The sequence below is a fragment of the Pteronotus mesoamericanus genome, unplaced genomic scaffold, assembly GCF_021234165.1.
Source record: "Pteronotus mesoamericanus isolate MK-2021 breed Mesoamerican mustached bat unplaced genomic scaffold, CSHL_Meso_final contig_20, whole genome shotgun sequence".
Lineage (NCBI taxonomy): Eukaryota > Metazoa > Chordata > Mammalia > Chiroptera > Mormoopidae > Pteronotus > Pteronotus mesoamericanus.
In genome coordinates, this window is record NW_026555085.1 from 88,886,006 (window position 1) to 88,903,773 (window position 17,768).

At 41.2% G+C, this 17,768-nt stretch overlaps 1 protein-coding gene across 8 annotated transcripts in view; it reads right to left on the minus strand.

The window, feature by feature from the left end:
• Positions 1 to 3,286: 3,286 nt before the first annotated feature.
• The window catches only part of HIVEP2 (HIVEP zinc finger 2), a 188,103-nt gene continuing 173,621 nt past the window's right edge, over positions 3,287 to 17,768 (minus strand). For all 8 annotated transcript variants that reach the window (XM_054570052.1, XM_054570047.1, XM_054570046.1 and 5 more), the window contains exons 7-10: positions 15,668 to 15,843; positions 12,432 to 12,533; positions 10,740 to 11,635; positions 3,287 to 5,738 (exon numbers count right to left, since the gene is read on the minus strand). In XM_054570052.1, coding sequence (XP_054426027.1) covers positions 4,914 to 5,738; positions 10,740 to 11,635; positions 12,432 to 12,533; positions 15,668 to 15,843 — 1,999 coding nt within the window. In that variant the 3' untranslated portion in view covers positions 3,287 to 4,913. The remainder of the gene's footprint in view (positions 5,739 to 10,739; positions 11,636 to 12,431; positions 12,534 to 15,667; positions 15,844 to 17,768) is intronic.

Consider the following 17,768-nt stretch of genomic DNA (forward strand, 5'->3'; position numbering starts at 1 on the left):
GTGATACTAGTTATAGCTAAGCAATGAGTATGTACTTAGAAAATGACCCATAGAGAGTTGTAGAAAATTGAAGATTGATACCTTCTGCTTGTTATTCCTTGGCACTTTTTAATGCCAAATAAAGTATTTTCTGTCATTTTCCCTCTTCTTCAGTATATCCACTCAATGGCCAAACTTGGTTATCACTAGACCTAGAGAGGGGGTGAGCAGAGCTTTCCCTACACTTAGAAATCAACAGGAACATTTTCATGCTCTATATGATGCCAAACAACCTATGACAAAGTGGAAGCAAACATTTTTATATTCTACGTGAATAATAACCTTGGTTATCCAGGCAGAAATGGGCTTTCTGTTACTTCAAGATCATTCAACCTTAGCACTTCCACTGTTGATTGTCACAATTGTAATGCGGGTCTAAGTGAGAGCGGCAAAAGAATCAGAAACTGTTCTTTAAGCAAATCTGGATGGGGAGTTGGGAGATCTTGTTTATCCTTGACAATGTCACCTAACTTCTCTGAACCACAGGCATTGGCAAAGATCTTTGTAAAGGACAGGTGAACTGAATAATCACTAATAGATTAAGAAAAAAGCTGCCACGATGCTGCTAAGTACCAGTTTTAAAATATGGACTTCTAAACAGATAGAGTTGGCTTTTTCCCTCATAAAATGACATTCCTAAGGTTTTGTTTTGTAGAGTTTATCTTGGAAACTTATAAATATCAAGTTTTCAAAAATCTCACAAAATCATATATAAAGGCTCAGCAGACACGAGATGTGCTGTTGTCAGAAATCTGTCTTCTTGGTTCACTCCCAAGTTCCCTGTCATCCCTGTGGAAGTCCCAGAGCTTCCTCTACCCGTCCTTATGCCCTGAGTGATTTCGTCCGCTTCAGTATTCACAGCTGTGCGGAATGACAAGCACTGACAAACCAGCCTCTGACTTGGGCCTTTCTTGAGACTGAGCTATGGATGCTGAACTGCTTAGGGGTCTCATTTCATTACAGTACACACCCTTTTCCACAGCTTTGCTCTCCGTGGTTTGTTACCTGCAGTCAACCACAGTCTAAAAATATTCAATGGTAAATTCCAGAGATAAACAATTTGTAAGTTTCAAATTGTCTGCTGTTCTCGAGGAGCCAGATGAAGCCTCACTCTGTCCCACCTGGGACACGAATCACCCCTTTGCCCAGACTCTTCAGGCTGTAGACATTACCTGCCCTGAGTCAGTTAGGAGCCGGCCTTCTTGGTCATCAGATCAGTTATTAACGAGAGAGAGAGAGACCACAATCACGTAACTTTTATAACAGTGTATTGTTATAATTCTATTATTAGTTATATTATTAATTTCACACTGCTAATTTATAATGAAAGTTTATCATAGGTATGCATGTGTAGGACACGACATAGTATATGTACAGTTAGGTACTATCTGCAGTTTCAGGCACCCCCTGGATATCCTCGAACGTGTTCCCTGTGGGAAAGGGCGGGGTCTTCTGTAGTTGTATCTACTACAAATCCACTTTCTTTGTGGATTAATACCACCACTCTCTTTCCACTGCCCAAATTAAAAACTTCAGACATCTTTATCTCCTCCATCTCTGTCCTCTCTTGACACCAAACCAGTCACTAGTTATCATCGATTTCTCCTAATGAAGCAAAACCATCTCCTCTCTCCTTGTGACCTCATCACCTGTTTGGATCGTCGATGCCCTCATCTCCGTGGACCTCCGTGCCATAGCTTCCTAATTCTCCCAGCTGGCCTCCTCACCTTCACCTGTCTTCTTTTTCCCCCAAACCCATTATCTTCATTGCTGTCACAGTGGTTGTTCTCTAAATAACAATGACAATGTCAATGCCACTTTGCTGTTTCCATCTTTCTTGCCACCTCATTGCTTACAGAGCCAGATCTGAGCTCCTTAGCCTTGATGAGGAGATTGGGCTTTGACGTGCCTTTCCAGCTTTAACTGCGCACCGCCCTGCTACATACCCAGGGAACCAGGGGCACCTTGCTTTTTACCCACTTACTGCTCTGCATATCCTGGATCATCTAACATGCCCTTTACATTTTATTATGCCCCTGACCCTTAGAACATAAGATTCACTTAGGCAAGGACTTTATCTGTTTTGTACTGTTCACCTAGCAGATGGAACAGTGTTCCAATGTAGGTGATGAAAAGTTATGTGGAATGAGTAAGTCAATAGATTGTTTCAAAAACGTGTCCTAAGGCCACCTCTGTAATGAAGCCTGCCTTCCTCTCCTCCTGTTCTCAGCAGGGATAGTGCCCTCTCCTTTGTGATTACAAAACACACCAAATAAACCATTACTTTAGCACTATTATCATGTTGTCCACATTTACTCACATAATGTGTCTTATTTACTTGAGTTCCTTGATGGCAGGAATACTCTCATTCATTCTAAACACCTATTGTAATACCCAGTTCATAGTAGGCCCTCCAAAACTGTTTTAAACTGGTTTATGAATGGGTGAATACGTGAGATAAATTAGAGGAGGAAGTAAAGAGCAATTTGATTTGGCCTGGAATCGCTCACCCCCCCACCCCTGCCCCAAGGAGGAGTAATACATACACCTTACTCTATGTAATTGAATGTTTCAAGGATTTTTCTCCATGAGAGCCAGATAATAGGCTGGCTGGCTATGTCGACCTTTAATTCACCTTCGTAAAACATACTTTAAAAAGACAGTCTGGCTTATAAACCAAAAATAGTTAAATTGTAAATCCACCAAGTTGAGGCTTTTATAATGGCAATACTAATAGATCTTGACCTTTAATAAACTTCTACTTTCATTATTAAGACAGTTCTACTCTTCTGTTAATAAAAGAACTGTGATATGTGGGTATTTTATGATATGCTTATTTCAGTTGGTTTTTCAGTCACCTTGACAAAAATTAAAAAGAGGTTCTCCCAGTGGAACTTCAGACATGTGCATACTGAGAGGGAGGCAGAAGGGAAAATAATAATTCGCTTTATTCATGACTTTTCGGATACGGTGTGTTCTGCCAGTGCCCACCAAGAGGTTCCAACAACTCCATTTCTAGAGCTCACACCGTGGTGACCACGGCCTGTCATAACCGGTGACACATGGAAGCCAATGACAGTCTTATCACTTGTTAAAAGCGCTCCTATCGGCATACCTCGGGATGGGCGGAGCCTGGCCATGAAAAACACAGATGGTATATGGGTATCATCAGAACTCCTCTAGAAAAAAATCGGGAAATTAAAATGTATAACAACACATAAAAACTAGACACCTCAAGCATGTAATTGTATATTTATTTCTCTTTTTAAAGAACACTCCTTAATGTAATTCAATATACAAACTTGGTTTCACAGAATTATAATCCACTATATAGCACAAAGATAACCCAGATTGTGTGTGTGCGCACGCACACCCGTGTGGGTGTGCACATGTTGTTGCACCCTCCCTTCCTTCCAGTCTTCTGGACCTACGAAGGCTCTGCCCACCTGCGACACGAACGAAAGCCCATTGTGAATGTTATATACAAAAGACATCATGCTCCCACAAGTTCTTTCCCCCCGAAAGCTTCTTCCTCCCGTTCCCCCTGAGATAGCCAGAAGTGTGACACTCTCCCCCTCTTCCAAAGGGCAAAGTAGCTTCTCCTAAAGCTGATGCCAACCCTGTCACCGTGCGGACTGGCTGACGAGAAGGGCTGTGAGCAGCCAGGGCTCCATGCCTCTTCCCTGCTTCCACACCCACCCCTCAGAGTCCAAGTGCGACCCCTCTGAAGTAGCCTTAGTTCCAGTCACCGTCTCGTGCCGCAAGAACCAAGATTTCTAAGCCCAGGTCTTCTCCACAGCAGCGCACAGCACTGCTTGCCAAGCCACCGGGCCGGCCGATAACCAAGCTCTACACAGTCCCATGTGCTTTGTCACTTTAATTTTTAAAGACACCCTAGCATAGGTCTGTGGCAACCTAGTGTCCAACTGAGTTACATAAAATTGTACCAGTGATGCACTTGTACATATTTACATGGGGCGGAATGTTTTCCCATATTTTTAGATGAGTATATAGATCAACATGTTCACATAAGACCAAATACTTTTAATATTATTTATAACTGATTTATAAAGCTTTGAAAAAACTCACAATAGCACATTGTTTACTTTAATGCTTTACGGTACTATCAGTTTAAAAATCACAATCAGCACTTAAGTTATAGTCAATCCAGCAAACAAGAGACAAAAAAATTTACAAGAGTTAAGAACTGACTGATACATCTTTATCTTTTTTTTTAACTAATGCATAAGTGCAGAATAAGATACTCTAGTTTAAATAACTTGTTTACAATATACATTTTTGTTCTAGTTACGCAACAGTAAATCCCATGCTTCACATAGAAAAGCAATCCACAACATTAAGAAAAAATGTACAATTTATGAAACAAAGTAAATAAATATTAGTATTACAGAATCAGAGCTGTACATAAAAGCTGTTCAGTTTTAATCATATAAAAATATGTTTTAGTGCAACCTCACATATATATTGATGCTGTTTTGCTTTACATCATTTAGATCCAAGTGTCCAAAAAAGGAAAGAAATTACATTTATTACAAAGCAGATACACAAATTCTAAAATATGTACAAATTACTGCTAAAAAATGCTTATAAGAATATAAGCAAAGTAAAGAAAAGGCACAAACATCTGTACAATTTTAAAAGTACCAGACCCAATAGGTTAATTTCAAATTTTGTTTTGGTCAGGCTCATGATGACTTGTTAATTTACCTAATTCTTTTGCTATAACAAAAGTATATATAATAGCAAACTACCGTAACTTAGGACAGGCATGCTATAAACTCGATTACCTCTATTTCTAGAAAAACAAAACAAAATAAGAAAATGTGGAAATGAAAGTCCCCATGCATCTTAGATCAATGTAGCTGACTCTTTTCTGATGAAGGTTCTTTGCCTTCCTCTGTGCTTGAAGGTGATTCTTTGCTGCCGTGCAAGCCTGATGGTTTGTCATCCACACAACCTCTGCTGTAAAACGTGGCATGAGCTAATGCAGTCTGTGATGTACCAAAACTGTCCTTTCCGCCATCATGCAAGTCCGTGTGGGGAGCTGAGGTGCAGGGCTGACCCGGCTCGGGCCCACTAAAGTGTCTAATGCTAACATGTGCACTCTCCAGGGGTTTCTGCGGGGGCTCCGGCACCCGGGCTGGCTGGTCGGCCCCGAGCAGAGCGGCCTCTTCTGTGGCAATCCGGAGAGAGGCGATGGCTTTTGTACAAGTCTGGATATTCTCCTCCTGTTCCCTCTCTGTCGCATTTAGGCTGTCTTCCGAAGTGCTCTGTTTCGTCAGTAGCCGGGGAGAAGAGGGCATGCTAGGCGGACCAGATGACTGCAAAAGGTGAAGAGAGGGCTTCTCGTGCTGCTTAGGCACGACATAGGGATCCTTGACGAAGACTTCCCCGGAAGCTCCTTTCTTCTCCTCGGAGCCCTCCATTGGCAGAGGCAATGTGGGTGGAGGATGTAAACCAGAGAGGGCCGGCGGCACGGAGTGGACCATTTGGATCCCACCAACGGGCACCATGGGGATAGGAACTCGTACTTGCTGCTGAGAGTGGAGTGGAAGATGACTGAAGACATAGTCATGAGGTCCCTCAGGGAAAAGGCTGGAGCCTGGATGTTCGTGAGCACCTTCCTGGTCTCCATAGAGACTGAAGTAAGGAACCTGAGGTAATCCTCTTCTTAAATTCTGCATCGGGGAAGAGAGAGCACAGGATTTAGGGCCCAGCCCTCTTCACACTTAGGTCAAGCTCCTTCATTCATTCACTCATTTATTGAAAGCACTTGAAAACTACCTACCCCTTCTACTGATTTTTTATTTTCAAGACATTTCTCGGTTGTCTTTTAGAATCCTTGAATGAAGCTGTCCTTTGAGAAGTTACGTTCCTTTTTAAACAGCAATGTGATAAAACATTCATGCATTTTTTTTTGCTAGGTACAGAGACACATTTCCGCTTTGCTTTTTTCATAAGAAAGAATGAAAAGAAATAATGGGTACTAGAAAAAGTTTTCTGAGCAAAAAAAGCACTAATAATAGATTTTTAAACGCAAAAGAAAGTAAAAAGATTAACATTTGTTTATATAATGGGCAGAATTTTAATATTTTTCTTATGTTGATAAGTATAAGCAAAGTAACAATCCCGAGGACTTGCATTCTAAAAACTTTTCTACAGAGCAGATGACAAAATGGTGGTGACAGTGCAAACGGGTCCCTCCAAGGTACAGGTTACTGATCTAGTGGAATAAATTCCTGCCCAAGAGACATCCAGGCAGACAACCAGAGTCTTCAGCAAATCACAAGTCAAGGCCAGTGTTTGTACAGAAAACTATCAGTCCATCAGATAAGCCGTTAGCATGAAGTATTTCAACTACTTACAACTCTTACTCAACTACATAGCCGGGAGGAAAAGATGATCGTCTATTATTTCCACTTGCCTCTCTTCTCGGAAATTAATGAATTAAAGATACTTAAAATTTTAGGCCAGAGTTCCAGATTTCAATCAAGGTGTCAGCCAGAAAATGGAAAACATATTTTCTATAAATATTTCTGTGGCAAGACACAATTTAAACCGAGATTATCAGATTTTAATGAGATTATCTGGTTTCAATCACTGAGATTCGTTCTTTTATTGGACTGTCATTCTAAAGGGACTCAGTTTATTCTAATTTTTTTTTTTTTTTGAGAACTTAAAATCAATTAGATGTAAACGTGTGGAGTACGGTAGTAATCCAGGAAAGGGTCAAAAAAATGTTCTAATTCATTTCATGAATGTTTCAGTTCCAAAACTCAAGGTATGCGTTATACCATTAATGATTCATCCAGTTCTATCTATTCAGACTGTGAGGCTGGCTGCGGAGCGATGAATCATGCATCACCCCTGCTACTCTGCGCCATATTTGGCCCTTACCCTGCTCCAGGCTCCAACTTACTCAAGCCAGAAACAAATGGTTTGTCCTGGCAGCACAGAAGAAATCATGTAATCACCAACCCCATAATCACAAAGACCTCATAAGCTAGGCAAGGGAAGAATTTTATGGTATAAGAAATGTTATCAGTATAAACTACCAAAAAATCCTTCTTGTTTTGGCTCTGCCTTAGAAAAAGGATGTTTCCTTCATCAAACGTCCGTTAAGGTGGGAGAACTGGAATGCCTACAATAATCTTTGGAAATAATCAAATGACTCTTCTTGTCCTCACAATTGTTACAGATTCAAAATTTAAAATAAAATGTAGTTTGGTTATTTTTCTATTTTGCTTTTGGTTGCTGCTCCGTGAGGGCCACGCTAAATCACAGGCAGAGGGCCATCCCATTACGTGAGGTCTCTCACTCAAGACTCTCGCAGGGGATGATGGGCCATCTTATACAACGAAGATTTAGTCATTATGTTTGAATTCCAACAAAATTGTATTTGTGTTAAGAAGAAGAGTGTCACATTCAGACCTTTACTGATCAGAAATTAGATGAAGGCACCACAGAAATGAGTATACAAGCACAACTCCTATCAGGGAACGACTTCCCACACATCTCTCTCCTCCCATTCACCCCCTCTTCACCCTCCGAATAAAATCTCAGTAAGGTTTTGCTGGTTTGGTTTCTACTCCATTTTACTTGGGTCTTATTGTTATAATATGGTGAACAAATTCCCATCTTGATGTGGAACTACAAATAAGGAATTCATACGTGGGTTGTGTTAAGTGTATGTATATTTACGTATCTGTGTGTGCGTATGAGATGCATTGTCCCGCTCATCTTTTCAACAGTGTTAGCACATTCTCTGGAAGCAAACGCTAAGAAGGAGGAAGGAATGGAAAAGGTTCATTGGTTGGTGTGTGTGTGGAGGTGGGAGTAGGAACAGAGAGGCTAATGCATGTGAAGGACACAGGAAAGGAAGCAGGTACTCAGCTCAGCTCTGACCCACCCGAGCTCAGTCTCTGGGAGCAAGGCCTTGGCTTAGAACTGAGCGGTATCCCACAGGAGCTGAGAGCAGGACCCTGTCAGCTGACCGCATTCCTTATAGCTGACTGGCAAGTTCTTTCCAGGACAGAAATCTACCTGGCCCATCTCCCTGGCTGCCATGGAGAGGTTCGGTGACTTGCCCAAGATCACACAGAAAGCAGGAGACAGGACTGTATGTGGACTCTTTCACTGGCCCCAATGTTCATCTATGCTACGTACCAAGGACCAAGACATTCTTCTGTCTCCTTCCTATTTATCTACCAAAATTTTAAAGAATGGAAAATAAATGGGTTTTTTTTTTGTTTATTTAGAAAAGATGAAGACAAAAACCATACAATTTTCACCCTTATTCTTCAGACACATGTAGTAGACTCTCAAAAAATATTTACTGAATGAAAAAGACTATTACCTTTTTATTCTATTATCTATCTATCCATCCATCCATCCATCCCTCCTTCCCTCCCTCCCTCTAACCAGGCTAAAATTGAAACTAACCAGAGGGCATTAGCACAGCCACAGAAGGAAGGTAGGACTCCAGGAACTGCACACCATCTCCTCCAAACATGCTCCCCACAGCCTGCTGCTCAGGCTGAACCAGACAAGGAATGTATCATGCTGAGCTGCAAGGTCCTTTCACACCGTGGTCCCTGTCTTGTGAGCCCTTGGTCAGTGTTAAGCAAAAGGACAAGGTATTGCTAACAGCATTTCCATCATAAAGGACTATTTTAGAGTTGCTCCAATTCAATATTTTCAAACATTATTCAGAGAGGGTGAGGCACTCATCAAATAAAGCAATCAGGAGAAATACTTCTCACAGCGTCACCGAGGCGACTTTTCTCTGGCAACAGGAATCTACCACACACTTCACAAAAAGATGAAAATCCTCCCCTGCTTCTCAAAAACCGTGTGATAAAGCATGACAGTGTTGGGGACCAACTGCCCCTGCTTCAGGGAGGATTTCCAGATCTATTCTCTCTTATCATGCAAACCAAGCAGCAGGCTACACATCCTCTAAAGATAATCACCCTGGGGGACAGACCAAAGGCTCGGCACTGGGGCTTCGTAAACATCCAGGTGAACTGGGCGTGTGCCCGAAAACCAGATGAATTCCCTTGGCCTGCTCCTCCAACTCCTTTGCCTGAGCTGATTGGGAGTGCTATTTTTTTTTAAATTAACAATAGTGTGTTGGCACTAAAGGCTTATTGTTTGTGATTGCAATTGACCGAATATGCCCCAGCATCTCCCTAACGCCCCAGCCTTCCCTGCTCACTACCAGAACAGGGGAGCCTCATCTCACACACTCCTCCCGCAGCACTGGGTCTCCACCAGAGCAAGCATCTTTCACCCCAGGTGTGGTACCCAGGCATCTGGGAGATTCATCACCCTTTACTTACGCTGCAATGGCATTAACTTCAGGAGATCACTCCTTTCTACTTAACGCCACCAAGGCACAAAAACCTGCAGAAATGGACCTCTTTTTTCTTAGCTAGCTAGCTTATTAGCTTAGCAAATAAATTATATTTCTACAGTAGTTACACCACGGCAACTAAGTGTGTTGTAGGCTTGTGAAAAGAGGGCGTTGGGGTCAGGGGACTGGGGTGCAGCAGGGAGCTACCCTGAAGTTCCAAAGTGACAGCCTAAGCTTAGGATTCAGGCTGGTGTAAAGGTGATAAGAGGGAGGAACCTGGGCACCAGGGCAGCGAGAAGACAGAGCGAGGAGCGGGCAGCACTGCCTTTGGCTGTGAAGGGCGGGTTTCCACATGATGGGTTTCCTTCATGTGGAAGAGAGAATGGCAAAGCACAGGGACCACGAAACAAAAAACCACATTTGAAGCAAACAAACTCAAGAAGTAGCATTCCCCTATCTATGCTCAGTGGCTGCTTCATTCATCTTTTTAAGTCCTGCACAATGAAAGAGACATCAAGGTCTACCATGCTATGGGAGGAGGCTGGGCATGTGCTTTTCAATGACTTTGCATGAAAGCTCCTGCCTAAATTTAATTCATGATTGTCCCTGTTATCTTAATTTATACCGAGGGTATACCGTAGCGATCTCCTCCGACGCTTTCTCCTTGTGCTCTCCCAACTGCCCACTCTCTTTCGGCCACCAACTCACTAAGTAAGTGCCCTTGGTTAGCAGGAGGTGGTAATAAGGGCAAGAAAAGCATATCTGTTCACGCCTTTGAGTTACAAACATACTGAGGGGGTCATTCTCTCTTCTCCCAGTCCCGCACCAATTTCACACATCCACTCACTGTGAGCAAGGCGGTAAGTTTATTCATTAAAAAAGAAAAAAATACTTACTAAAAGTCCAGGCTAACACCTGAATCAGAATCTTTACCTAGCAAAGAGTTATAGAACTATGACAACTAAATATCCCCAAGACTGTCTAAGCAGCGTGACAGTCTAAAGACATGAGTTTTTTCTACTCACGTTGAAGTTTCAGCTCGTGTTTATCATTAGTAAACCTCAGAAAGCGTTTAGAGCGGCCTCACCTGTTACCAGCTGGAACGCACCCCTGCTCTGACGCAACGCCACTACACTTGGGGTGATGCCGCTGCCACGCTACTGACAACGGTTTACACAAACATGTCTTCCTGCTATTTACAGTAGCCGAGTTCCCTCCTCCCCACGAGAGAGACTCATGTTATAAATTCCATGCTAGTGTGTTCTCAAGAGGTTCCTATGTGCTGTGTTTTACGTACTAAAAAGGGAAAGTGACTTATACTCACAGGCGGCCCCAATACAATTGGCTCTGCTTGCAAATACTGCCCCATGGTCAATGGTGGGTTGTGGTATAAAGCCCTTCTGGGAGATGGGGCTCTTATGGAGGTCATGTATCTCCTCTCTCTTCTGGGAGAGAGGTCTCTTCTTGCCACGATATCTTTCCCTGGTGACAATGGCCTCCTTGGGGACAGATGCCTTCTTGGAGAAACATCTCTTTGTGACATCTCTCTTCTCAATGCAGCTTCCTTTCTTGGTGAAAGATGTCTCATGGGTGATAGATCTCTCCGAGGTGATAAATGTCTTCTGGGTGATAAATCTCCTTTGGGTATCAGATACCTCTTTGGTGAGTTATCCCGACAGGGTGACGAATCATAGCCTGGTGAGGAATGGCGGCTTGAGGGGGAGAAGTCCCTCGGGGAGGAGCTGGGCTCTGAAGACAGCATGCACTCTTCATCCATGCAACTGGGTATGTCTAGCCGGTCTTTGTCTGGTTCCGAGTCTGTGCTTTTACTCTGGAATAACCTCTGGTATTCTGTCATCTGGGTATCTTCGCATGAGTCACTTGGTGTCATAAGTTGAGTAACCTGAATACTTGGCAAAGTAACCAAATAGCTGATCAATGAAGAATGTCCCAGGGAACTATCTGAAGGAACCCCATGGGGCACAGCGCCAACATTCACAGGTAAGGAGGAGAATCGAGGAGGCTGGGGACTGGTGCTTCTTGATCTGGTTTTTGGTGTCAAATCTCCCTGGTCATCAAAGTCATCGTCATCTTCATCGTCATCATCATTGTCATCTGCATCCTCACCATCCGATTCTTCGGCATCTGAGAACTGATGATCAGTTGAAATGCTGGACATGCTATGCTTCTCAGCTGTTTTGTGCAAATCTTCCATAGTTTCTAAAACAATTAGAGCAAAGATAGAGGAGATCAAGATCCAAATATCAAGGTCGGGAGGTCATTTAGGCCCCGTCTCTTTCCAAAAGCCCTCCTCAACCCTCCAGCCCTCAGAGACAGTTCCATCTCTCAGCTCCTGTAACACTCACTGGACACTTCCCTCCGTGAGCCTTCATTGGTTCTTGTCTTTTATGTACCTGTCTGACTCCATCCCCACATTATAATAATAAAACCCCAGAGGAGAACTTTCTATCTCAGACTCACACCACTCAAAGAAAACCCTCAACAAATGGGTATATAATGTTATAAGTGACGTTAGAAGAAAAACAAAAGCAACAACTTGTCTCTGTAAGTAGAAGTTTATGTATAAGTGCAGTATCTCAGGAGCTCTGGCTGACCCTTAGGTTTTCTACTGAGATTAATGATTATTCTTTTTCTACTAGATTTCCTCTTCATAAGAAAAGTAGGACATTAAAATGCTTTCCAAGTTTCCCAGAAAGTTTTGTAAAATTTAAACCACTACCACAACAAAAGTGCAATTAGATTTCCTTTATGGTTCTAGATAGAAATATTTTCATAGTAAGACCTTTTCCCCTCCCTAGGTCTCAACTGAAATGCACTTATTTCTTCTCAGTAGGTTTTCAAACAATTCAATATGTCAGACTTACTTTCCATATTCAGTATTTAATGCAATGAAATGTGATCAGTTTTTAAAAAATACCTAAACTTATTTTTATCATTTTGGCCATAAAGTTGCATCACGTGTAGTGAAGCAGTCAGTACACTAAATTATAAATACCTGCTTCCTCAGTTTCTGTATCATCCACTGAAGTCATCGAGACTCCCAACTCCAGGCATTTTTTCATGTGTGCTTTAGATTTCATATGCTTCGTTAGGTTTCCTAGAAAGTAGAGAGAGAGAGAGAAAGAGAGGGAAATTAATGTTACCCAAACGTGATGACTGCTCCAAAATTCAATGTGAAATTAACTCCCGTGGGATAGCAGAAATTTGTGTCTATCCACTACCCCGTGTGTCAAACTTAAGAGACACAGTCTGGATTCTGAAGATACCAACAAATGAGGGCTTTGGCCCAATCTCAGGTGTTCCTCCTTCTTGTGCACGTCCAGAGTCACGTCTTTTCAGGCGCGGGCTCCAAGCATGACTGGGGATCCCAAGCTCTCCTGGCTGAGAAGGGATCTAATACCTCTGACCCAAATGGGCCAGCCTTCTAATACTCCAAAGAAAGCCAAGCTGGGTCATACATCTCAGAGAAACTTCAGAATGAAATATGACCAACACATCCCCCAGATCCCGGCTCTTCTGGCAATGATCAGATCTAGATGAGACTCACAGACTCCTACCACATCGGAAGAAAAGAAAATATCCAAACTTACGTTAGGGACAACCCTGTAAATGAATTCAAAGAACCATACAAATATTTAGCTAACTTACATGGAGCATTGTTCTCAGCATTGAGCACCTATATGTCAGATGCATGTTAGCAAACGTGATGACAGCAGTTCTCTCTGGCTCAGCAACACCCCCTTTGTATTTATCTTGAACTCCCATCATTCTTAGGAAAAAGAAAGGTTTTGGCATCAAATATGGATTATGATGATGATATATGTACACTTATATGTATACATACAAATGTGTGTATATGTTTCTGTAGATTTATAAACTTGCTATATGTAGTGTGAGAAATTATTAAAACACTGATCCAATCACTTTTGATTTAGAATCTATGAATATAGTATTCCATGTCATAGTGTGTGTGTGTGTGTGTGTGTGTGTGTGTGTGTGTGTGTGTGCGTATCTCCTATCAAAAGCGATCCAGGAACTAATTCATTTGTAAGGGTCTTAATATTGTCTATGCCCTTTCATGCTGCTTTAGCAATCTACCAGCAAATGCCTTGTTTTTAAGAATAGACTCATTTAATCTAGGTGGGAACCCTCAGCCTGTTGAAATAGTTTGTTCCCCTTGTAGGGGTGTTTGGTTTACATTTGATGTAACATATGAATCACAGTTCTAAATGGGGACACTGTTCTTTATTATTTTACTTAATCTTACCACATTTTTTTAAAAAAGCTCAAACATTTCTGTAGATAAATCAAGAACTCTAAAATCCATAAATTATTTAAATATATCTCTAAATTAATAGAAATCACCTGCTTCTGCAAGGGAGCAAGGAGTTGTATATGTGGGTGGGTGTAGATGTTAAGTGTGTCAAGATAATTCACTTAGATCTTTGTAAGTGTCTCCTCTTCATTTTTCTGTCCACCCATTTCAAAGGTGTGGTCAGGCTTTGAGTTCTCATCTTTAGGGAAGGTTTGTAGTTAGAAATCTGGCTCTGAGACAACCCACCCTGGCTTTGGTTTATAGAATTCTTGAACTTTTGAAGGGCTACCAGCAAGGAAAGGGAGCAGAAAGGTGCTTGGAGGGGGCAGGGGCTGAAAGAGTGGGCCAGGCTTAGAGGAAGCCTGCTCCAGACCCGAGATGAGGGAGGTGGGGACAAGTATTTCAGCCAGAGGCGAAAGGCGGAGGGGTTTCCCAGAATATTTTGCTCATTTTAAGATTCTGAGACATGTGCACATTCTCAAAGGGTAACTAGAAAACTCAAATAGTGACCAAGAGTAAGTTATTTCTTGCTAAACTCCAGGACAGACTTAATTTGATTTTTTAAAAAATCTTGAAAATGTGTTTCTTCACCCAGTGTTTCAAACAGCTTTACCTGCAGACAAATCATAGGTCCAGTGAAGATATATCAGTTGTAATAACTAGCAGGTATGCAGTATATTCTAAAACTAGAATTTATATTTTCTTAAGTCTCAGGAAGTTCCTTAGTGAAATTCTACACAAAAGGCTTGACTGTGCAAAAGGGAATGGTATTTAAAAGACCTTATGTTTATTTCTTTTGAAATGCAAATTAACACTCCTTCCCCACTTCCCTGGCATCAGAGAAGGCATTCTTGTAATATAGATACCTTGTTAATAAAGGAAAAAGCAGACAAATTGAGAGGTTTCACATTTATACTTCTGACAAACTGATGAAAAAATTCAGGATTTTGATTATAAGAGAAAATGAGTACACTTCCTTTAACAAAGATTATTTTATTTGATATTTATTTTTCTTGATGTGTATTGGGCAGATCAGTTGGTAGGCAAATTTACAGTTAAAACTCCGGAAAATGATGTGAGGGTAGTGAGCAGGTGTCTGTAGCATCCAGTAGGACTTTGTAGAAGTAAAGCAGTAAAGCGTGCTTCCTCAAAAGTCAAACCACCTCTAACTCACTATCACGTGTATTCTGACACTGGGCTTATGAATATTTTCATGATTTTATATAATGATAGAAACATACAGCAACCTTCTGTAAAATACTTTCCTGTAAATCTACCTGTTAAAAGCAGATTTAAAAAAAAAAAAAAACAACCCAGAATATCATTTCAAGGCAAGTCCTAGTTTTATGAGATGAACAGTTGTGGCCAGAGAGTAAGAAATTGTCTCTGTGCTGAAAAATACACAGAACCCAAGCTATCAAATTTCTATGCATAATTAATGCAACTGTGGATGAAGGGGCCCACCTGGGACTCTGTGGATTTCTACATTATTTATAACCTTGAAACTGACCATGGGCACATGTTTCTTTTTCCCCAGCTGCAGCTTTGCTTTCCTAATGCCACGGCATGGACTGCCTCCCTGCAGTACTTCAACACTGGTGCAAAGATTACCTAGACCACATAACATTTCCAACATGAAGTAATAGCTATCCAGGCAATTCTGAGCCACTTCCTTCAAAGACAACTGGCCGGGGTCCAGCCCTACAGCGCTTACTTAAGTCATAAGTGGAGCCTCACTGTCTCATGCACATCCTTTGATCACTTACATGAGGGAGAAAATACATTTTGAGGGGCCGTATTTTCACAAACAAAAAGGCATCTTATTGTCAATGAAAGTGAGTTGTACAATGGATTCGGAATCCAAAGGAGCCATAAATAAGTGGTTTGCCTCTAGAAAAGAAAAAATCAGACCCTACCTTTCGTTTTGAAGGCGAAGTTACACAACTTGCACACATAAGGCCGGACATCCGTGTGAGTGCGGATATGCTTCTTGAGCATGCTCGGCTTCTTACAGCGAATCCCACATTCTTCGCAAATGTACTTCCCACGTCCACGTCCTCTAACATATACATAATCTTCATTTGACTTATACCTGTTTGAAAAAAGGTAATTCAGTGTGTTTTCAAGTACTTTAGCATGTTACATGTGGGGGGACCCCCCAAAAACGGAATTATCTTTTCTAGATGGCGGGCCCCTTAGAGTACAGGCTTCCCCCACTAGGTGAGTGTTCTTGGAACTCATCTGTATCAGCAGACAGGCTGGCACTGTTGTGAGAGGCTGAGTTTGGCTTCAGTGAATTTTTTTAGAAGACTCAACGTGTTTGCCCATTTCATGATGGGTGATTTAGGAGCGCACCTGTCCACACTGAGCTGACTGTTCAGCAGTTCTTGATCAAAGCAGCTTGACCCCAGTGGCTCGCCAGATCTCGCCCCAAGAAATTTTTTTTTGTTGTTTCCCCTGATGAAAAAAGTCCTCAAAGGGAAACGTTTGCCAATGTGGAAGAGGTGAAAAAAAACCCAAACAAATGGAAGAATTTAGGCATCAAAATCATCAAAATTGATGAGTTCAAAAACAGTTTTGAGCAGTGGGGAAAAAAAGTCTCAATAGGTGCACTGCATCAAATGGAGAGTACTTTGAAGGTGACTGAAGTTTAAATATGTAAGACTACACAATTTTTTAGAACTAAATTCCATTTTCTCAGGTCCCCTCAAACCAAAAGCTAATCATTTGCATGGCAAATTTTTATGAGGGACTTTTTACAATTATGCAACTTCTATGAAGCCTATAAAATTTAAGCAGTAAATGCCTGAAGGAACTAGATAACAGGCTTGGCATTGTAAACCAAATGTGTTTTTTTTTTCCTACATGGAGTTCAACATGGAACTGGCTCTTCTAGTAAGTATAAATAGATGGACTTGGTATAGACATTCAAATAGGCTTATATAAGCCTCAAAGACTTGCAGAGCTTTGCCCTAGTACTTTTGGATTCTAGTAAAAGTTCCAACCAAGAAACAATTAAAAAGTTATACCAACATGTTTAAATCATCATAGATCACTTGTTAACATTACATCATTTAAAATGTGAATGTGCAACACATATACCCCTCTAAATTTTCTAAAATTACTATTACTGATAATAGAATTTGTCTTTGCAAGTTTCTACTTTATTTTCACAATCCTGGCATGAGAGTGCCTTGGAAATTTCGAGCTCACACAGGCTGAGCTGAGCTCGCCAACTGTTGTCTAACAGATTTTATCTGCTCTTCCTAAGGGCCGGGAATGTGTATACAAGTGGAGTCTAAATTTCAAGTGGCTTTTGGAAGGTACTGTTACAAAATGAAAAATAGAGATTCTATTTTTCAATTAAACTTGCATTGTTTTCCAGAAAGATTTAATTGAGAGGTTTAAAAAAGTTTCTAATGAAATCCATGAGATGAACAAAGTTTTAGGTAAAACTATGATAACTGACAGAAGGAACCTACCCAGTGCTGTCACACATCACATTCAGATTAGAATACAAAGAAACATGATCTATCATGGAGCAAGGTAGCATCGTATTGAGTAAATCAATGAATATTATTATCTCCTAAATCACAGCTAGGGTAGAATTTTGGGTCTAATGTCATGCTTGGAAAGATATTTCCTTCCTTTTGAGGAGCCCTTTTTATAACTTCAAAAGGTAAACTGACATACAAAATGCCTCAGTGCACTGGGGATTGACTTAAAGGCACTAGATTTACAGATTTTTAAATTCTAGGAGCATTGCAAACTTGTGCATTTTTCCTAGCTCAGCCATCATCAAGAATGAGAACAAGCTCAATTTCATTCATTCAATGCACTGAAGGATTTTTAAGTGAGGAAAATCTGTCCACATATTTAAATACCAACTCTGCTATAGATCCTATTAATCTTAATATTATCTACTTTTTGGTTAGTACCAATCCAGGTAAGAAGTCAGTAGTATTAAAGAAATGCATAGGTAATTTTGTATGCTTCCTGCTCGTTCAAGTATGTCCT